This window comes from Podarcis muralis, chromosome 7, assembly GCF_964188315.1.
Source record: "Podarcis muralis chromosome 7, rPodMur119.hap1.1, whole genome shotgun sequence".
In the NCBI taxonomy this organism is placed as follows: Eukaryota; Metazoa; Chordata; class Lepidosauria; order Squamata; family Lacertidae; genus Podarcis; species Podarcis muralis.
In genome coordinates this window covers 53,298,157-53,320,053 of record NC_135661.1, presented here as the reverse complement: position 1 = coordinate 53,320,053, position 21,897 = coordinate 53,298,157, and the positions used below count along the sequence as shown (strand labels likewise).

The 21,897-nt window shown below is 46.9% G+C and overlaps 1 protein-coding gene across 2 annotated transcripts; it reads left to right on the top strand.

Moving 5' to 3' along the window:
* The first annotated feature begins 1,876 nt into the window (after positions 1-1,876).
* On the top strand, positions 1,877-20,099 carry LOC114601888 (fatty acyl-CoA hydrolase precursor, medium chain-like). Of its 2 annotated transcripts, none has more exons than XM_077931762.1 (13): positions 1,877-1,899; positions 4,702-4,906; positions 6,075-6,204; positions 6,871-7,004; positions 7,690-7,843; positions 9,168-9,272; positions 10,912-11,028; positions 11,652-11,792; positions 12,040-12,120; positions 15,373-15,520; positions 16,983-17,135; positions 18,407-18,473; positions 19,846-20,099. In XM_077931762.1, the coding sequence occupies exons 2-13, from the start codon at positions 4,755-4,757 to the stop codon at positions 20,030-20,032; spliced, it is 1,569 nt and encodes a 522-aa protein (XP_077787888.1). In that variant the 5' UTR covers positions 1,877-1,899; positions 4,702-4,754; the 3' UTR covers positions 20,033-20,099. The 2 variants fall into 2 exon arrangements, with proteins under 2 accessions (XP_077787888.1, XP_028595328.2); XM_028739495.2 differs by lacking the exon at positions 1,877-1,899 and adding an exon at positions 2,161-2,318.
* The last annotated feature ends 1,798 nt before the right edge of the window (positions 20,100-21,897 follow it).

The following is a 21,897-nucleotide window of genomic DNA, read 5'->3' as shown; positions in this document are numbered from 1 at the left end:
AATTTTGCACCCAGGGCAACCGCTGCTGTGGCCCCACCCATGCTATGCCACTAGGTCTTCTGTTCCCATTTAAGGAGCAGGGAGGGGCGCTAAGGATGCAGAAGATGGACAGACAGGACAGACAACAGGAATGCACATGACCCATGTTTGGGGTGTGCAGCGGCAGAAAGGACTGCGAGACCTGGGAAATGAAGCAGGTAGAAAGCAACGGAAGGCTGCATGTGCTCAGAGGAAGCACTTTCCTCAATTAAAGACTTGTGACTGTGTGTTGGAGTTATTGGAGGTGCTAGGCATAAACCTTTTCGAACCAGCCGCAGCCTGCAAATGTGGATTGTCCCCAAAAGCCGTGGTGATGGGTGGCCAAATGTAGGCACCCCTTTGCAGGTTGCCCTGAGCCCTGCATGGTGTGGTGCTCAGCCCCTGTGCTCTCCTCAAATCCTCCCAAAGAAGCAAAAAAACCACACAGATAATTAACCAGAAGGGAAACCAGGTGTCTAAGAGGGAATTTAGAGCTTCGCACCGGAATGAAGAAAGGCAACCAATACAAGGAGAAGGGAAGTGTGGTGGAGAGAAGCAGGGAGGGAAACAAGATGACCCCAAAGAAGTCTGTTCTGGAGCATCCCATAGCAGTGGCTGGAAGACTTAAAGGGACGGTGACTTAAATAATTTGCTTCCTGAAGTGGGAGGGTTGCTGAAGAAAGGTGAGCCAGGTCAACACTTGGGCTGGAGGAGGGGAGCAAAAATTGGCATTCTAAGTGACCAGAGAGGCTGGATCTAGCATAGAAATGGGTTGAGGTTAGGGAATAGAAGTGAGGGCTGGGTGCAAAAACGGAAGAGGGAGGCTGAGGTCAGGCTGCACTGGACCCTGGTGCAAAACTAGTAGGGGGCCAAGAGAGCTCCAGGTGCAAATACAAGTGGAGAATCCAGAGCTGAAGAATTGCAAACAACTGTAGATTCCTGATAAGGACAGAGGTCGCTGATAAGGCACTGGGGCTAATGAATGGCCAAGGAGGGGCATGTACTTTTGTTGGTTGAGTGCAGAGCAGAGAAGAAAAGGCATTCGCAACCCTCCTTCCTTCCTTGTAGTCCTTCCTCCTATGGACTACAAACCAGCACAGCAGCCTGACTGCTAGCCTCAGTTGGGCACAGGGCCACCTGTAAGGGAAAGAGCAATAGAATAGCAATAGAACAGCTGTACATTGCAGGTCCAGATGAAATTAACAAATTTGTTGGGTGGCATTGTTCCACTACAATGAAAGCAATTACTACTACTTCTATTACAATTATGAAGACACAACAGCATCTATAGTCACAGATCCATTTCAGACCCTGGGGACTTCCTATTCCTATGATTGCAGCTGCCTGGAAGAATAGTGCTAAAAACCTGCATATATCTATACAGTGGTAGCTCAGATTAAGAACTTACTTCATTCTGGAGGTCCGTTCTTAACCTGAAACTGTTCTTAACCCAAGGTACCACTTTAGCTAATGGGGTCTCCCACTGCTGTCACTGCGCAATTTCTGTTCTCGTCCTGAAGAAAAGTTCTTAACCCGAGGTACTATTTCTGGGTTAATGGAGTCTGTAACCTGAAGCGTCTATAACCTGAAGCGTCTGTAACCCGAGGTACCACAGTATAAAGCTGGGAATCCTTGCTAGCTAAAGGCATGAACAGACGCTGGGTGGCATGAGAAGAATCCAGATAAAACTCAACCAGCTGGACAATGTGACCTAAATAATTTCTGTTTTAAAACCAAGCCTAAAGCTCAGCTGAAATGGATCTAGAAAGTCAGTGCAGTCCCGGAGAGCCGGGAGCTTGTTGGGAGCCTTGCCTGTGAAGGGAGTGTTTGCAGCGAACCAGCCCAGGGTTGCTCCTGGGTCCAGGCCATTTCTGCAGAGAGGTGAGTTTCAACACGGCCTCTTTGAGAGTTGCCAGGACCGCTCCCTCTTGCAGTGAGGAATTCTGTTTCCCTGTGTCAGATGTTGGAAGCGCTCTGTTTAGGCTGCATTGATAAGACCCAGTTGGACAGCTTCCGAACAGGCGGGTTTTTTGTTTGTTTGATTTATTTTGCCCTAGGGCGTAATGGAAAGGCAGTTCAATTTTCAGCCCTTATTTGGGCCCTTTCCCCCTTCACGTTTGGTGCTCCTTTCACCACACACCCTTAGCTGGCACTTCCTCCTCCCCCTTGGAGACCTTTGTGCTTTTGAAAGCAAAGCAACAAACTCTCTCAGGCAGGGAAGAACATGTCAGCTTCTGGCAAGAGTTGGCTGTTTGGAGTTCTGCTCTGTGGCCTGTCCATCGCTGGAACTGCAGCAGGGGGTAAATACAGCTTCTTTTGCTTGTTGTGGGGAAGTTTAAGAAGACTCCTTTCAGGCAAAGGCTACACTGATGGGACCCATAGGCAGCAAACCCTGGCGTAGGTCCCCAAGAATAAACCTCATTGAACACATAGTTCATGCTTCAATAGGGATTATGCTTCAATAGCCAACTAACTCTTTTTATTAGATTTGGAGGACAAAAGCAGGCAGGACAACTTTAGGTTAAGATGGATTAACAGTCTTGATTATTGTAGGGGAAATGGGATACCACCAAATGCATGCTATAGCTTTACACAATGCTTTGACAGAGGGGAAATGATATTGAAGTAGGTGAGTCAAGAGCTGTTGAAATTAAATATTTCATAGGAAACCTGCACTACTACAAATGAGACATGTGCATTATTAGCCAGGGTAATTGTATAGTTTGCCCCTTAATCTATCCTTTATAAATGCGTGTGTCAAAAAAACCCCGAGTTGAATAACAAAAGAAGAAGAAAACATTTGGGACAGAATTCCCAATATAGACTCCGCTGTTTTGTTTGAAGTTGTTTATTTATGTATTATTATTAAGAGTTAGAATTTATTTTAGAATTATGCATGTATTTGTTTATTTTTAATATATCTCAATTCTGCCTTCATCCAAAACGTGAACGCCAGGGTGTACAAAAAACCCCCTCCACAAACGAATATCAAAACAATTACAGGAAATAAAAACAGCATTGTGGAAGCTGAGAAAATAATAGGCCAAACACTATTCAGCAAACTAAGACAATACAGTGAATTTAAGAAGCCTGGACAAATCAAAATATTTTGGCCTGGAATTGAAAAGCAGACTCGAGTACAATTGAACAAAGCAGGTTTCCAACGGGGGGTGGGTCGTGAGGGGCCATTTAGTCCACAGGGGACAGGGGCTGATCTGTGACTCCTGAGGTCCCATTCACACGTCTGCTTGTCCTGTGCCTAGACAGCATACATAGGTCCAAGCAGTTTCCCCCTTGCCCTCCTTCTTTCACAAGGAAACCCTGCTCTTTAGTGCTAAATTGGAACAAACGTCAATCTGGAGAAAACCCCAATTGCCGTTCACTAAAGAGCAGTTTTCTCCAGGGTGAGGGGAAGTGTGGCTAAGCCCTGAGTGGTCCTGCATTTTAATTCAGCCTCTGCTCCTTGGGCAGTTGCAAAAGTGTTCCTGGGGAAGTTGATGGTAACGATAAAGTACTAATAAAACACCTTCATTGAAAAAAAAGTTGAAGTGCGTGTTAAGGATGAGTAGCAAACAAGTAATGGTGGCGGCAGCAGAATCTGAAAGCAAAAGAGCCACTAATTTAATAATCTCTTATTAGGAACACTTCAAACGATACGAACTACGTAAAACTTGTTATGCTGTGATCAGATCCACCTTCTCAGGGTTGGGGTTTGTCCAAAGAGCAGCCAGCCAGCCAGGACAAGGTGCAAGGCCGGAAAAGCTCACAATAGGCCTCGCCTTGTTCTTTGCACCCAGCTCCTGTGACTCCAAGGCATGCGACTGCCTCTGAACATGGAGGCTCTGTAGAATTATGCAGCTCAACTGCTCACAACAGGGCAAGTGGGGCTGGGGAGAGACATTAACCTCTGTGGGTACATTGCATCAGGACATCCTCACATCCATCGTTTCCGTTCAAATGTGCTAATACAGGGTGCTTTGGTGGGTTAGCACATGGGAATACCGCAAAGCTGCTTATTACTCAATATCCTCCAAACAGGGGTGTCATCAGGATTTGACAGGACTGCTACATTGTTTGGGGATTGAGGCCCCTGCATCGCATCCTTCTCGCTTCTGCAATCTGTCGGCAAGAGCTGTTGTACATATATTAATTTAGTCTAACTTACATCGCAAGGCTGTTGCGAATGTAAAAAGAGGGAGGGAAAGAAAACGTACACAACCCTGGCCTCCTGGGAAGAAAAGCAAGATGCAAACACAGGATCAATGTAATTAGCTCCCACAGGAGGCAGCTGAAAGTCACCAACTTGGATGGCTTTAAAGGAGGAATAACACAAGAGGCGGGGCTTTTTCACAGGCAGCCCTCGTGTTGTGGAATGCTCTCCCAATTTGTAGTAGCATTCCCTCTGTCCATCAAGACACCCCTTTTTAGGTGCAACTATTCCCCTGATCTCCTGACTTCCCATTCATTCTTAACCATTACGTTTTGCTGTTTCATGGGTTTGTTTATTAAGGATGTTTGTTTTCATTGCATTTGTGTTTGGCCATATTCTTAAAACTTGTTTTCTATTTGCAACCCCCTTATAAGTCTTTATGGCAAGTAAAATTAATGATGGATGATGCTGTGAGAAGCGCCTCCTTGTTTGCAAGGCCGTCTGCCCCTGGTCTTCATGTTCATCTTTTGTAGGCCAAAGAAATGACCGTCCCAAAGTGGTTACCAAGTATGGGCCCTTGCAGGGCATGCTGGCCAGCGTGAAGGGCATCGACCAGCCTGTGAATGTCTTCCTTGGGATCCCTTTTGCCAAACCGCCGGTCGGAGCCCTGAGATTCTCCCCACCGCAACCAGCAGAAGCGTGGAGCCATGTGAGGGAGTCAACGTCTATCCCTCCCGTGTAAGAATGAGCCAAATGTGACTTTGCTGGACATCCTCCTTGGGCTAGATTAATATGAAGGTCCCTTTCCTGTCTTGCTTTTAGTTGGTAGCAAAATGGTTTTCAGACCCAACTCAAATCCTCTGCTGTAAGCAAGAAGAGTGCCATTTGGTACAGAAAGAACAGCTATGTTAATCTGTGTCCATTGGTAAAAACAATTCTCTCAGGTCAGAAAGGGGCAAAACCTGAAACATTGTCTGGATAACTCTAGCTTGCTTTAAGATAGGAAAGCTATTTGGGAGCACACTTCTTTGGGAAGAAAGAGGGTTATAGCTCTTTAAGTAAACAAATGGGAAGATGCTCCCTGGCCCTCAAACCCGTCATGAGTCTTTTGGAGGCAACAACAGCCTCCTCATGGCTCCATTCCAAGGGCTGGGGCAGTATCTGTCTTCCAAGCCAAAGGGACTTTGCACCTGTTTAATCCAGCATTCAGAGGGCACCCAATTTCCCCAAGGAACCGCCAGCCTCTGGAGCTGAGGGATAAGGAGGTTTTACTCCGTGTTGTTCACCTGCCCTCCTTTCAGGTGGTGGGGGTGATTGTGGGAGCAGCGCAAATTGGGCAGTTTGCTTCTAGGCATCAGCAGTGCTGCTTAGGGGGTGTTTCCCCTATCACCACCACCCATGGAACTGAGAGCAGGAGCTGGGCTGCTAAGCAAACATGTCCACCTTTAAGGCAGCAGGTGACAGAGGAGCTTCTGTGCAAAAGAACTGCAGTTCCAGCTTTTCCAGTCTGACCACATTGAATGCCCCAGGGCCTCTTTTCTGGTTAATGAGGAGCAGAGCACACAAGGCTCTTGTCAAGCAATGAATCAGTGGGAAACGCACACAGGAGCAGTGGCTACTGGAGACAAGCAGATCCATGAACTTCTGTCCTGCATGCAAATGTATTCTGGTCTACAACAATTTGGTTTCTCCCGAGTAATCCTGTGAATTGTAGCTTGAATTCTCAGCTGGAGCCCCTGCCAGGCACACACTGGCTACATCTCTCCGGGTTCCTGAGAAGGCAGGTGGTGGTGAAAGCTGTTTAAATCTCTCTCACACACACCCCAACCATGAGCGTGACAGATAAGAGCTCCGTTCTCCTTACCGTCCTTTCACATCCTTTTCTTTCTTCTCATCTGTTTCAAAGGTGTCTGCAAGACTTGGAATGGGTGGCTGGCTTTAGCAAGATGCTGAATATGACGCTTCCCGACATAGCAGTGGCCGAAGATTGTCTTTACCTGAATGTTTATACCCCAGACACCAAGGCCAAATTGCCTGTAAGCAAACAAAGCCTTCCTTACGAGTATTGCCTCATGCTGCCTGCAAATGTGCAACCAGAAGTAGTGCAGGATGGGAGGCAGTTGCTCTTGAGGCCAGCAGGGCAGAGGACAGAAACAGCAACCCACAGTATTATGGGGCTGTTGCTCTCCCCCTTTAACTGCCCATGCTCCACTCGCACATGCACACAGGCTTCTTGCACCTTTCTTTCCACAGCTGGCAGACATGGAGTGAAGAAAACAATCAGCAGCAACTCTTTACCTTCAGTCTGTAGTTCACTCTTCTCTGAGACATTCCCCCTCCTTTTCCTCAGCTTTTGACTGGCGTCTCTTCACAGTCCAAGCCCTTCAGCTGCCCATCCACTCCCTGGATCTCCTCAGCCACTCTGGATGCTCTACATCTGGGCTTCTGGGTTCACCCCAACCCCTTGTAGAGTCTGATTCCCCATCCAATCTGAAACCATACTGGAAGCTGCTTAGTAGCTTTGCAAATGTGGTAGCGGTTTTATTGCTGCAATGGCATGGATTCTGCCTTTCAGCTGCTCCACTGGCTCCTGGTGCAAAGCTCTTTTAGTGCTGGCCCTGTTGCTCCATTAACACCAAGTTGATCTGTGCCAGGGATGTTGCTGTTATAACGAGTTCCTTTTATTTTATGTATTTTCCCAGGTCATGGTCTGGATCCACGGAGGGGCTCTGATATTAGGTGGAGCTTTTATGAATGATGGATCAGCCTTGGCTGCTTATGAAAAGGTGGTAGTCGTTGCGATTCAGTACAGGCTGGGTCTCCCAGGATTCTTCAGGTGAGATAGTTTCTAACACTTGAAAAAACCGCACTAACTTAAAGGTACACAGGGCACATGCAATCTCTTTGGTGAAGATTAGATCTGCCTTTGCTTCTCTTGCTTCTCTTGCTAGGAGTAATAAATAAAAAGCTTTGCAAGGAGAGGAAGGGAGGTGTAAAGAAAAGGGAAGAGGAGGGGAATCCAACTTGCTTCATCGCTGCATCTTCCTGATTTGCACCACGCAAAATAAGACACAACCAAAAGACCTGCTTCCCTTTGAAATCAGTATTTCTCCAAATTTTGTGATACAGTTATCCAACCAGAAAATGCATGTGGAAACCCATATTAGGGGAAATGTGGAAGAAAAGGCATATATTAGTGAAAACAGCCTGCAAAGTTGAGAAGCTGGAAGTCCCAAGCAATAGGGTCCCGAAAGAAGGGCTGAATGAAAGGAAAAATGGGGCGACAGAGGAGACACCTGAATGGCTGAAATGAGAAGGATCCTGGAGGAAATTCTCACTTTGCGCTACCTGGCTGCTGTTGCCCATTCCAGAGTGGTGGTTCTGAGGCAGAAGACTGCTCGCTTCTCAGGTCAAACCTTCAGCTTATCTCCTTGCAGAAGAGATAGATCATTTTGGGGGTGGGGGGTGCCTGTTAACCATCTAGTAGTTTCTCCATCACTTGACTATTGCCTTTCTTTTAGCACTGGTAGCAGTGATGCCCGTGGAAACTGGGGATTGCTGGATCAAGTAGCTGCTCTCCAGTGGGTTCAGGAGAACATTGCACATTTTGGAGGAGATCCCAATTCTGTGACCATATTTGGAGAGTCTGCAGGAGCATTTAGTGTTGGTGCTCAGGTAGGGATCCACTAAATATGGAGATCGCAAAGGCTCTGAGGACTCTGCCAGAGATCTCTAAACTGGGGCTGGGAGGTGGGCAGAAGAAAGATCTGAATCCAGTTGCAAATCACTTTTATGCTGTAGATCTCCAAGGATTTCTGGTTTAACAAGACCAACAACAAAGTGCTTCTTCCATATTAAAGGACACTACTGGCAAAACTAAGATAGTTTGGGGGAGAGAAGGGTATTTGTGTGGAAGGGCTGGAAGGGCCGTTCAGCTCTAGTACTCAGACACAACAGCTGCCTTTGCAAGAAATGTTACGTCTTCCACAAAATAATCTGAAGCAAAGCAGGTTGGCTCCGAAACTCTGGACCTGCTCAGCTCAGGAGCTTCACTGGGCATTTGAGATCTGCCAAAGCTGCCTTCAGAGCCACCTGTGCCATGGAGACAGTGCTGGTGGGGGGAGCCCACATCCACCTTTGGGAGAATAGACTCTATTTAGGGCTTGCAAGGCTTTGTTTTCCACTTGTCAGCCAATGGAGACAGTACTGTCTCCATTGACTTGCATGGAGAGAGGAGGGTGGTTACACCTGAAGCTTTGGAAAACCAAAACAAGGTTGTAGCTTGCATCCAAAGCAGTGAGTAAAGGTAAAATGCACACCCATTACACCCAGCACAGCCAGCTGTCCACTGAGATAATGCAAGGATTGTTCACACCTGAGCTTAATGTGCATTTGAAGCTGTTTGCATTCCCATTTAAGTTCAGTCGTACCTTGGTTTTTGAACAGCTTAGTTCTCGAACGTTTGGGCTCCCGAACACTGCAAACCCAGAAGTGACTGTTCTGGTTTGTGAACTATTTTTGGAAGCCAAATGTCCAGCGCAGCTTCCGATTGGTTGCAGGACCTTCCACGCTTTGGTTTTTGTACATTTTGGAAGTCGAACGGACTTCTGGAACAGATTCCGTTCGACTTCCAAAGTACGACTGTAATGCCCTACACAAGACATCCCCCTCAGACAGCTGCTCTCCTGCTGATATTTAGATTGAATTGACCCTGTGAATTTAGATTGCCCTGATCCAGGGATAATCCAGTAGGTTTTGAGAAATGTGACTCCACTCCACTTGAGATCGTGAATGCATTGCCTTGGATTTTGCTCCCAAATTTTAAAAAAATGTATTTATGTATTTAATTATTACTTTTGAACTGCACAGAAAACTTTAGTTTGGGGACAGTATGTAAATATTGAAAATAAATACAGTAAATGCCATATTAAAAGACACCTTTGATTTTGAATGCCTTGTTTTGTGTCTCTCACCTGCCCTCCCTCTTCCTCTGCTCCAGCTTCTGTCCCCCTTGTCCAAGGGCTTGTTCCACAGGGCCATCTCTGAGAGCGGAGTCACTCAGCTTCCAGGCCTCATCACTAGCTGCCCAGAAGTCCTTGCTCAGGTGAGTCTGTTGTTGTTGTGCAGGGAGACAATACCCTTAAGAGCAATAGTCTGGTTCCCAAACTGCTTTGGACTGTTCCAGGGAATGAAAGTTTGAGGATTGCAGCTTAAGCATCTCTCAGATATTAATCAAAACAGACTGATATAAGGGGTGAATCAAAGCCTTCAAAAAGATGGAAGAGAGACAGCCTCTGAGCATGAGCAGAGCTCTGTAGCCAAGGGGGCCCCATCTAGTCCAGCATCCTGTTTTCACAGTGGCCAATCAGATGGCTAAGGAAAGCCTGCAATAATTTGCTGCGAGGGAACATGAAACTGTGATTTACAGTACAGTGGTACCTCTGGATGCCCCAGGCTAAGCAACTGGCTAAGCAACTGGCAGCTGGCCTACATAAGTGACTTGTCAAGCAAGAGAAATGGACAGTAGAGGAAATGGCCAGAGATGCACAGGGTTGTGGGATTTGATCAGAAATTATTGTCAATGAATTAAACCCAGTCAACACAATGCATTCATCGTGGACACAATGGCTTGATGCATATTTTATAATTCCTCATAGTAATCCCACCTGACCCCACACTCTGTATATTTGCACTCCTACACACCTCATCACTCAGCACAATATCTAACATTAGGGCTAAAATTAATAACACAAAAATTGCAATTTTGGGAAACGTCCAACTCATGGTCCTATCAGTAAGAACAGGAATCAGATATGGGGCATTATGAGGGCAGCCTTCCCCCGGTTATGTAACTCCCCCCATGAAATCCGGCAGCCCTCCTCCACACATGACTTTATCTGCTTTCAGGAAACATGTTTACACCTTTTCTTTTAAAAAAAATCATGCAAGCTTCTGACCAAAAAGGTTTACACTGCTGGTTTTAACTGCTGCTTACAGTAAGTTTTAGTGTTGTTTTGAATTGGTGGTCTGGGGGCCTCCTTGGGATGAAAGCAGGGGAGAAATGAAACGCATTAAAAAATGCTGTTGTGCAGTTTCATTATTGAGCCACCCTGGCCCTTTGGAGAGGAAGGGTGGGTTATAAACAGGAAATTATAGACAAGAAATAATAAGAATACTGTAAGTGAGGGTGGGGATTTAAAAGCAAAGATGTCGTCGTGCCATGCTTTGTTTCAACAGCACGTTGTCCGGTTTTGGGGGTGTGTGTGTATGACTGGCCCTGTGGCCTATCATGGATGCTTAAACGATGTTGAAATTCCTTGTCCATGAAGACAGGGGTCCTTGTTTCAGGATGACAACCACCCTGAGACGAGTGACAGCCTTAAGCTCTGCTTCAAACAAGCCCATGGAAATGTCAGGCTGCTGTGATTGTTCACCGTCAATGTAGTGCCAATTGCTGTGTGGTGTAGCGGTTAAGAGCAGTGGACTCGTAATCTGGTGAACCGGGTTCGCTTCCCCGCTCCTCCACATGCAGTTGCTGGGTGACCTTGGGCTAGTCACACTTCTCTGAAGTCTCTCAGCCCCACTCACCTCACAGAGTGTATGTTGTGGGGGAGGAAGGGAAAGGAGATTGTTAGCCGCTTTGAGACTCCTTAGGGTAGTGATAAAGCGGGATATCAAATCCAAACTCCTCCTCCTTCTCCTCATCTGTATTATTATTTTATTCCCCCCTCCTCCATCAAAAGTTCTCACATAAAATTGCAAAAGCCTCTGGCTGTGAGGCCAGCAGTTCCGTGCTGGTGCATTGCTTGAGGAGCAAAACAGAAGAGGAACTCAGAACCCTGAATACCAACTTGACCCTGGTGAGTCTGAAAACTTCAACGACATCCACATAATGTGATGCTCTTCCGCTCTGTTTTTGCTCTCCTTTGTTTATTTGGGTCGGGAGGTACGTGGGCCACAAACTGTTGGAATCTTCCTAGATGAAAAAGATTTAAACATGAGGGAGTTTGCATTGTTATCCAAGGGGGCAACTATGCACACATGCCTAAAGGTTTGTTTGGACTAAGCCCATGCCTCTCCAGGGTCTTTCTGTTTGGCGATTCGTCATTTTGCCTCATACAAACACACATGCATTTTTCTCATTCCAAATCCTTCTTGGTCGGGTTTCAAGTATATTAACACTTTGGGGAAAGACTACAGTTTAGTGGGAGAGAATCTGGCTTGCATGTGGAAGGTTCCAGATTTAATCCCAGCATCTCCAGGTTGGAGTGGGAAAGGCCCATGCCCAAAACCTTGGAGCGTGGCTACCAGTCAGTGGAGATAATATTGAGCTAAATGTGGTCTGGCTTGTAATAAGGCAGCTTCCTATGTCCCTGCTTTTGGAATTGTCCAGTTTTGCTTCATTCTTGTTATACATAACTTTTGCAGTTGTTTCTAGGGATCCAATACACATTAAAGAGAACTTTTCTTTAAAAACAAACAGGGATTTGGGATTATCCCCGCAGTAGTTGATGGAGAGTTCCTTCGAAAGGCACCCAAGGAACTACTGGCCTCAAAGGAACTCAACACTGTCCCATATCTACTAGGTGTGAATAATCACGAATACGGATGGGTTGTTCCTGCGGTAAGTTGCTCGCAATTTATTTTTGTACCCTGATGTGTGGCTGCAATAGAGTCTGGTGCTTTTGAATAATATTTTGAAAGCAAAATATGTTTGCTGCAACTCCCTGCCCCTCCTCCCCTTCTTCCTCATCCTCTTTATGGATTTACCATGTCTTTTGTGGCTTTACAAACTCAGGTAAAAGGAGTGAAGGCCAGGTTCCATATTCCTTGGATGATATTGAATGTGAAGTCTCTATTTAATTCCACAGGCAATGAACATCTCCGGCATAACTGAAGGCATGGATAAGGAGACCATCATTGCATTGTTTCAGCAGATAACCGCCTCCATGGTAAGGGAGAAGTCAATGAGCCCTACTTACTGAGCTTTCTACAAGCTCCAGTGTGTATGGGAAAGGGGAGATAACATAAAGAGGGGCAGAAGAAACACCTGCAAAACAGGGCCGGCCCCTTCCAAAGGCCTTTCCCTTCCAGCCTTTTGTGGTTTCATTTCTGCAGCCTTTAAAGCAGGGATTAAACATGTACAGGGGCGCCGACTTATAAAAAATATTGGGGGGGCCCATACCGGGGTCCTGCCCCAGGAAGTTTTCTAAGTTCCAATGTCAGCGGCGCCCGGCAGAGCAGCCCTCTCGGCCACGGCAGCCCAGCTCTCCCAGCCCCCGGGGGCCGCCCTCCTCCCTCGCGCATCCGCAGCGTTCCCGCCCGGGGAGGCGGCGCCCCCAGGAGAGGCGGCGGCGGCAGCAGCAGCCGCGCGCGGCCCGAGCTCCCCTCGCCGGCCGCGGGAGCCAAGGCGCGCGACGAGGGCAACCGAGGAAAGGAGCGTGCGGCCCCGTCCCGCCCTCGCCACTCACCCTTCTGCAGCGGCCCCACCGCGGCGGCGGCAACTCCCGCAGCGCCTTTTCCGCAAGGCCCGGGTGACGTCACCGGCGGAGGACGTTTCCGCTGCGCACGCCCAATAATTTTCTTAAATTATTGGGGGGGCGGAGCCCCCCCAATAAAATTTTTGAGGGGGCTCGGGCCCCCTCAGGCCCCATGGAGTCGGCGCCTATGAACATGTATCTAGGATCAAATGATCCACAACATCAGGTGCCAGTTACAGAAACAAGAACAAAAACTCTGGGTGTGGTGGCTGGGGGGGGGGGGAGCCTCCATACCTTTGCAGAGTGTGAGACCCACCCACAAGCAGCTGGTGGCAGTGGAGGAAAACTAGCGGCCCCTTTGCTTTCGTTTGCAAACAGGCATCTCTGCTGCCGCTTTGCATGTCTTAGAGCAGGGATGTCCAACAGGTTGTTGTTGTTTAGTCATTTACTCGTGTCCGACTCTTCGTGACCCCATGGACCAGAGCATGCCAGGCACTCCTGTCTTCCACTGCCTCCCGCAGTTTGGTCAGACTCATGTTTGTAGCTTCGAGAACACCGTCCAACCATCTCGTCCTCTGTCGTCCCCTTCTCCTAGTGCCCTCCATCTTTCCCAACATCAGGGTCCTTTTCCAGGGAGTCTTCTCTTCTCATGAGGTGGCCAAAGTATTGGAGCCTCAGCTTCACGACCTGTCCTTCCAGTGAGCACTCAGGGCTGATTTCCTGAAGAATGGATAAGTTTGATCTTCTTGCAGTCCATGGGACTCTCAAGAGTCTCCTCCAGCACCATAATTCAAAAGCATCAATTCTTCGGCGATCAGCCTTCTTTATGGTCCAGCTCTCACTTCCATACATCACTACTGGGAAAACCATGGCTTTAACTATACGGACCTTTGTTGGCAAGGTGATGTCTCTGCTTTTTAAGATACTGTCTGCCATCGCCTTTCTCCCAAGGAGCAGGCGTCTTTTAATTTCATGACTGCTGTCACCATCTGCAGTAATCATGGAGCCCAAGAAAGTAAAATCTCTCACTACCTCCATTTCTTCCCCTTCTATTTGCCAGGAGGTGATGGGACCAGTGGCCATGAGCTTTGTTTTTTTGATGTTGAGCTTCAGACCATATTTTGCGCTCTCCTCTTTCACCCTCATTAAAAGGTTCTTTAATTCCTCCTCACTTTCTGCCATCAAGGTTGTGTCATCTGCATATCTGAGGTTGTTATTTCTTCCGGCGATCTTAATTCCAGCTTGGGATTCATCCAGCCCAGCCTTTCGCATGATGAATTCTGCATATAAGTTAAATAAGAAGGGAGACAATATACAGCCTTGTCATACTCCTTTCCCAATTTTGAACCAATCAGTTGTTCCATATCCAGTTCTAACTGTAGCTTCTCGTCCCACATAGAGATTTCTCAGGAGACAGATGAGGTGATCAGGCACTCCCATTTCTTTAAGAACTTGCCATAGTTTGCTGTGGTCGACACAGTCAAAGGCTTTTGCATAGTCAATTAAGCAGAAGTAGATGTCTTTCTGGAACTCTCTAGCTTTCTCCATAATCCAGCGCATGTTTGCAATTTGGTCTCTGGTTCCTCTGCCCCTTCGAAATCCAGCTTGGCCTTCTGGGAGTTCTCGGTCCACATACTGCTTAAGCCTGCTTTGAAGAATTTTAAGCATAACCTTGCTAGCGTGTGAAATGAGTGCAATTGTGCGGTAGTTGGAGCATTCTTTGGCACTGCCCTTCTTTGGGATTGGGATGTAGACTGATCTTCTCCAATCCTCTGGCCACTGCTGAGTTTTCCAAACTTGCTGGCATATTGAGTGTAGCACCTTCACAGCATCATCATTTAAAATTTTAAATAGTTCAGCTGGAATATCATCACTTCCACTAGCCTTGTTATTAGCAGTGCTTTCTAAGGCCCATTTGACTTCACTCTGCAGGATGTCTGGCTCAAGGTCAGCAACCACACTACCTGGGGTATACGAGCCATCCATTTTTTTCTGGTATAGTTCCTCTGTGTATTCTTGCCACCTCTTCTTGATGTCTTCTGCTTCTGTTAGGTCCTTTCCACTTTTGTCTTTTATTATGGTAATCTTTGTACGGTAGAGGTCTTTGGCCCCTCCCCTGCCTTTATGGAAACCAGGGAGGTGGGATTAAGTCTTCATCACTGGTTCCCCACCCCTTCCCTCCCTGTCAGGGGTGCATCATTTACACCCCTCCACAAATCCATCCATTCACACCTACACACACCCTTGACACAGACATTTAAAGCTGCCTTTCTTTTGCCTCTCCCCTTTTCTCCTCCCACATCCCTGAAATTGTTCCCATTCACATGAGTGGGATGCTTTCACTAACCCTGTTGTCCAAAGGTGCAATTGAGGAGAGGGTTGTTTTCTTCCCAGCTTCTCCCCAGCTCATTCCAATTCCTCTCTCCTTGCATGATAAATTAGCCTTGGGGAGGGGGAAAAACCTATTTTCCTCTAAGCCTAATTGCCATGTTTGGGGGAAGGAAGCAGATGTGTGGGTGCCGGATCCCAAAGCTTTGAGGGCTGTGAGTGGCCCACAAGCCAGAGGTTTCCTCTCCTTGTCGTGTGTTGTCGCTGCTGTTTCCTGGAAGAGCCCAGCTGCTGCACCCATTTCCCTGGCGGCATTTGCTGGGCAATGGATGTCGCCGGAGGGGAAGTGGTTCCCATGGCCTTCTCTAATGTGCCTGCTCCCTCCTTTCCTTGCAGAATTTATCACCTGAGCCTCTGCAGATGGCACTGGATGAATACTTGGGAGACACCAAGGACCGTGTCAAGTTACGAGATCGCTTTCTGGACATGATGGGAGATATGGTCTTTGTTGCTCCTGCTGTTGAGATAGCTAGATATCACAGAGGTGAATTAACTTTTGAAGTAACGGAATGACCACAGCAAAGCTTTATTTATCTATTTTATTTATTAGATTTATATACCAACCTTCATCATAAGATCTCATTAGAAGCTCTTGCAGTGGGGAAATTTCTAGAGGCTCCATGATTGTCAAGAGGTGCTGGGTTCTAGTCTTGGAACCCAACCCGGATGAGAAAAAAATACTTGCGGGGAGGGGGAGGGAAGATGCTTCGGGTCCAGGGGGGTGGGTTCAGCCTGCCTCACCCTTTTGCTCTCCCCACAACCTGTCCTCTGATCCTATGCCAGGTGGAGTATGCAGATTATTTATTATGGATCAATTTCTAACCCCACTTTTCCGCCCAGTGGAACCACAGCAAAGTACGAAGTGAAATACAAAATAACATTCAAAACCATTAGACCCACACAGATAAAATGTCTTCCATGAAACCAGTGTTTTTCTTCTAAAAATATCTTTAGGGGGTACTCTCATTCTGACTCAAGAAAAGCACCATTTTATAGTTCAAATCGGGGAAAAGAAATACAGTAAATGGGCTAAAGTACAAAGATTCACAAAATGTTTTGGGGGTATGCGTCCCCCTGTGTCCACCCAGAAAAAAAGCACTGCATGAAACTAATGCCACCATATTTACAGTTGACATTGTAAGTAAACTTTGGAGACCAAAACCCTGTCTGATTCCCCCTCCCCCCCCCCAATTTATTTACTGCATTTATATTCTACTCTCTTTTTTTCTGCAAAGAGCTCAAGGTAGCACCCTCATTTAATCCCCATACAACAACCTTTTTGCTATAGTTTAGGCTGAGAGGCAGTGACTAGCCAAGGTTATGCAGCTAGCTGCATGGCCAAGTGGGGATTTGAACCTGGGTCTCGCAGGTTCTAGGTCCAACATTCCACCCTCTGTGCCACACTAGCTTTGCTTGCTGATAGAAGGTCATCAGAGAATGGGCTGTGTGGGCTTCCTTTGGCCAAGATATCGAAAGTCCAGGAGCGGTCACTTTCTTGAAATTTCTGCCAAATATACTTCTTCAGAAGCTCTCTTTCTCTCCTCCTCTGTCCCGGATCTCAACACTCAAGCAGACTTGTATGAGAGCAATCTTTTGGATATCCTGGTCCCAAGTCATGTACTGTCATAGTGAACATTTTGACTTGTGCCCAGAGACGACTTCTAGACAGTGTGTCTTGCTCCCAGTAGCTGGCAGTGACTAGCTGCCCAGGCATTCTGAGCCAGTTGCTATAGGAGTCCAAATTATAGCTGCCACTAAGACATGTGTCCCTGTGATGCGGTATGTGGTGAACACATGATATTAACAAATGCATTGTGCATGCTAATGACTGTGATCATATTTGCTCTGTGGATCACAACCATCGTAATGTATGGTGTCCCAGTAATCCCTGCAAACACTGATCTCTCTCTCTCTCTCTCCCCTCCCCCACCCACTTTTTGTTTCAGATTCTGGAGCTCCTGTCTACCTTTATGAATTCCAGCACCGGCCCAGTGCATTAAAAAACGCAAAGCCAGATTTTGTGAAGGCAGATCATGGTGATGAACTTGCCTTTGTATTTGGGATGCCATTCTTAGGCAGTGAGTCAGCCACTTTGATGGGTAAGAATCTTATTGATGTTTTCTTCTGCTTTGCTTCTATAAGGCAGGGGAAGGTGCAGTTGCACAGGAGAAAGTCAATAAGGTCAGAAGCATTTCTTAAGGCTGGGCAAGACTGGCTTCCTTTGTAATGGAGATTATTGCCTCAATAGCTGGATCTTCCTTAAGTCTTCTGAAGGCGTAGGTGGCATGGTGTAGGGGGGGCTGCAATCGCCCTGGGTTCATTTTCCAGGGTGGGGCAAGCACTGCTCCTGCCCCTCCCTGAGCCAGGCTGGCACCGCTTTGTGAGACTAGGATCTGATATATCCCAGCCTTGCAAAGCCACTTGGGGAGGGCGGCGTGAGAAGGGAGCATGGCTGGTGTGCCTTTCTTATGCTGCCCTCCCCGGATTCGAGCCTTGCAAAGCCATTCTGGGAGTGCAGCGTGAGGACACAACAGGCTTGCCACTAGGGACTGGTGTTGCTCCAGCAGTGACGAGGGCTGGCTGGCTGAGCTAAGTGGGCTCCATTTGTTCTCTGTGTCTTGCCCCGATGTGAGCGCATGCAAACTGGGCACCATGGAGACACATGGCCTTTCCCACTTCTAGCTCAGGATAAGTGAGCAGGAAGGGGCAGAGTGTTGCAGCTCTGGAATGTGCCTTTTGGGGGTTTGCCTCACTCTGGAAGTCTGATGTGGGTTTTGCTTCTGGGGTGTTTAAACTGCTGCCTCCAGCTATGCTTAACCTGTATACATCTGTAAAGAAACTCTAATATTATGAAACGGCCTCAGCGACCTCCTTCCAAAGGCAACCAAACTTGGGTGAGTGGAGCTGACCTGGAACTTCTCCCCACTTGGAGAAGCGGGCTGAATAACAACATTATCAAGGATTAATTTAATCATTAACCAGCTTTAGCAGTTCACAGGCTGCTGTTTAAATATGCCCATGGAATTTGATTTCAATATTTATCAGACTGCCCAGCCCCCCCCAAATGGGAACTGTAGTTTAAGGGTGCTGGGAACTGCAACTCTGTGGCGTGCAAACTACAGTTCCCAGTGTTTGATAGTTGATATCTTTACTAAGCCACTCTGGGAATTTATCTGAAGGGTACTAGGAGTTTACGTCTGATAGGAAACAAAAACCATAAACAGATGAGGAAGCAAAACAAATTTTAAGCAAATGATAACATTGAAATACCTCTTTAAAGCTCTACTGATAGTCAATACCATAAATTCTACATGAAATACTACATGCTACATGACTAATACGTTCTTCCCCCTGTACTTCTCACATAAAGCGACAGAGGCCGAGAAAGAGCTCAGCAGAAAAATGATGAAATACTGGAGCAACTTTGCCCGAAATGGGTGAGATTCTTGGCTATTTCAAAACACTATGCCTCAGTGGTTGCAATATTTGCATTGTTATTAATAATTGCTATTATTTGATATCTATCATAAAGCATCTGTAGGTGTCTTACAAATACAAGGACACCAACACAAGTTTAACAATAAACCACAATGACAGCAAAATTGTAATACAGAAGCAGCAATAATCTTGATAATCCTATTGTCGGAAATGCCTGGAAGAAGACCTACGTTCTGACCTGATGCTGAAAGGATGTAAATAAATGACAGCACCAGGAAGGCCTTGCTGGGGAGGCTGCAGCCAAAATGGCCCTCTCCCTTGTCACCACCTCCATGGGTAGGCCGGGGCTGGATCCAGCCCAATCGCCTTCTAAATCCGGCCCGCGGACGGTCCGGGAATCAGCGTGTTTTTACATGAGTAGAATGTGTGCTTTTATTTAAAATGCAACTCTGGGTTATTTGTGGGGCATAGGAATCCGTTCTTTTTTTTCTTCAAAATCAAGTCCGGCCCCCCACAAGGTCTGAGGGACAGTGGACCGGCCCCCTGCTGAAAAAGTTTGCTGACCCCTATTCTAAACTTATCTTGGAGGGGAGACCCAGCGAAGGGCCTCAAACAATGAGCACAAGGTTTAAGAGGAGAGGCTTTAGGGCAGGGGTCGGCAGTGCTTACCTTGCCTGGGCTGGTTCACTGCCGCAGAGCCCCCTCTGTGGGCCAGATTGCAGGCGCACGATTTCCGCGCCGTGAAAGCGAGTCCCCATGCCGGTTTAGCGCAGCGCACGGGGGCTCGCTGAGCGGGTGGCTCGGTTCGGGGGCGGCTCGTGGGCTGGTAAAATGACCCCCGTGGGCCGTTTGTGGCCCATAGGCCTTGGGTTGCTGACCCCTGCTTTAGGGCCTTGAGCCACATCAGGCTTTCCAGGTTAAAACTAAGATTTGGAATTGGTCCCGGAAACAGCCAGTGCGGCTATGCCAGAACCAGTCATGGGCTCAGACCACTTCATTTCCCTCATCAGTCCTGCTGCCACATCCTACACCAGCTGCAGTTTTTGAGCTGTCTTGAACAGCAGCCTCGTGTATAGTGCATTGTTGTAATTGAAAACAGAGGTTGCTAGAGGATAGATTACCAAGGAACCACCCACTAACAGCGTCTCGTTGTTTCGGATTGAGCCTCATCCAGTCCGTCACCATGACTAGGCACCAGTTCAGCACACCAACCATCTCAGTGGCAGAAAGAGAGATGCATGCCATCAGCATACAGATGGTGATATGCTCCGAGATGCTGTATGGCCCCATTCAGTGGCTTTACGTACATGCCAAAAAGTACAAAACCAATATGCTGAATATGAACTGAATTCTTGGCTCTGTCTTTTTCAGGAACCCAAATGGCAAAGGTTTGGTGGAATGGCCTCAGTATGGTCTGAATGAAGAATATCTGGAATTAAACCTGGAGCAAAGGAAAGCAGAGAAGCTGAGGAAGAACAAGGTGGACTTCTGGTTAAAGACACTGCCCGAAAAAATGAAGAAAATGGCTGAAGGAAAGGAAAAACACGGGGAGCTGTAACCAGTGGCCAAATTGCCCCAGCTTATTTTTGTTTGTTTTGAGAACAAACACTTTCCAACAAGAATTATTTCAGTCTGAAAAATGCATTTGTTCAACGCATGTTCTAACGCCGAAAATCTTAGCTATTATGAAATATTATTTATACAGCAGAAATGCCAGGTGATTCACATCAACTGTTAGGAAATCCTGCCAATGATTTGAAGAGTAATGAGTTTATGGCCCCAGTGCAGTTTAAGAATCCTGGGCATGGCTGCAACGCCTTGTTGATTAGTCAATTAGGTCACTAATTTTAAAATTCTTCTCACGCAAATACTTGGCAAACTAGCACAGGCAGTTGGCATTTTAGGAGAGGCATTTCACCTTTTCTAAGATTGTGCCCACTTTGACAAGTTGACTTCCTCGCTGTTGGGTTTTAGATGAAAAATATAAGTGGGGCAGGAAGTCACAGAAGGGAGATGTTCATGCCTAGCCCATGAGGGTGGGACAAGTGTCCTTCACGATTTACTCCTCCTTGGGAGGACCTGCCACCACCTCCCCCCTTTTCAAACACCAAGCGAAGAAATCCAAAGCTTGGCAGGTTGGATAGGAATCTAAATGGGGTGGGGGCTCTTTGCAAACTCTGACCTGTGGACAGGCAGCTCAAGTTCAATCTGTAATCTGCAGTTCTTAACCTTGGAGCCTGTATAAAGGCGGCAGCATATAAAGCAAGCAGAGAGCACAGTTACACAGTACAAAAAAAAATACAAACCAGTGCTTTTCCTAGCTAAGTCTTATAATAGGCTGACAGCCTCCATTGATCAGGTAGGATCTTGAGGGCCTGATCCTGACCAGCTTCAGTTAAAAGCACATGGAAAGTGAAACAGAAAGTCTGATTCGAACTTTAACTTATAAATATGGGCAAGGTTGGATAGGCAAAGGGATCAGCCTCTGATCAGAGAGAATTCCAAGGGTGGTTTGCTCAATCAGCAATGCATGCCAGTAGAGAACTGGGCTTTGCACCTGGTCAGGGAATATCTGCAAGTCTCTCTCTCTCCCTCTGGCCAGACGGTTCCATGTGTTTTGGCAATTCAGAGGCTCTATATGTTGGCTGGCTTTAGAGATTATGGGGCAAAGAAAGCTGCCTTGTGCTGTTGGCCAGACCATTGGCCCATCTAATTCAGTGATGTCAACAGCAGCTTTCCAGGGAGTCTGGCTTGAGTCTTCTTTTCCAGCCCTACCTGAAGATACCACTGGGGAGGGGAAGCAAAGAACCTTTCACATTTTCCTGGATGGAAGAAAAGGATCCATGGGTTCCATGGGATTTATAGGGGGGAGAGATAGAGAGCGGCGTGGGTGACTTAGAGATCTCCTTGGTGTTCCTTGCTGTTCCTCATGTGGAGGAGAGTTGCTGCCTTTATTGTTCTTGCAAATTAACTAGGCTCCAACACTGCAAAGTGAGTTCTAAATTCAGTTTATATTGCTACAAAAGTTGGGTGTCTTCCCCTCTCTCAGCCGAGGGGTGGCAAAAGCCTATGGAGTTCCAGGCACTTGCCCAGGGTCTGTGGTCCTTTGGAGAATTGAGACACAGTGGAGACTGCTGTCGCTTTAAGAAATATGGTTTCTTCAACTATTTACACCTTCAGTCTGCATGGACGGAGTCCAGATTTTACAGCATGGTCATTTCTTTTCTTTTTTTTTTTTTCTAATTAATGTTTATTGAGATTTTTCAACGTTAAAAACACACTTCACAACCAATCAAAAAAAGAAACACAATATCACAGTCACACCAAGACACACAAAACAATATACAGCAGAAAAAGAAAAAGAAGAAAAAAAAACACGCCAAAAAAACATAAGAAAAAACAAGAACATTTACATACAACATT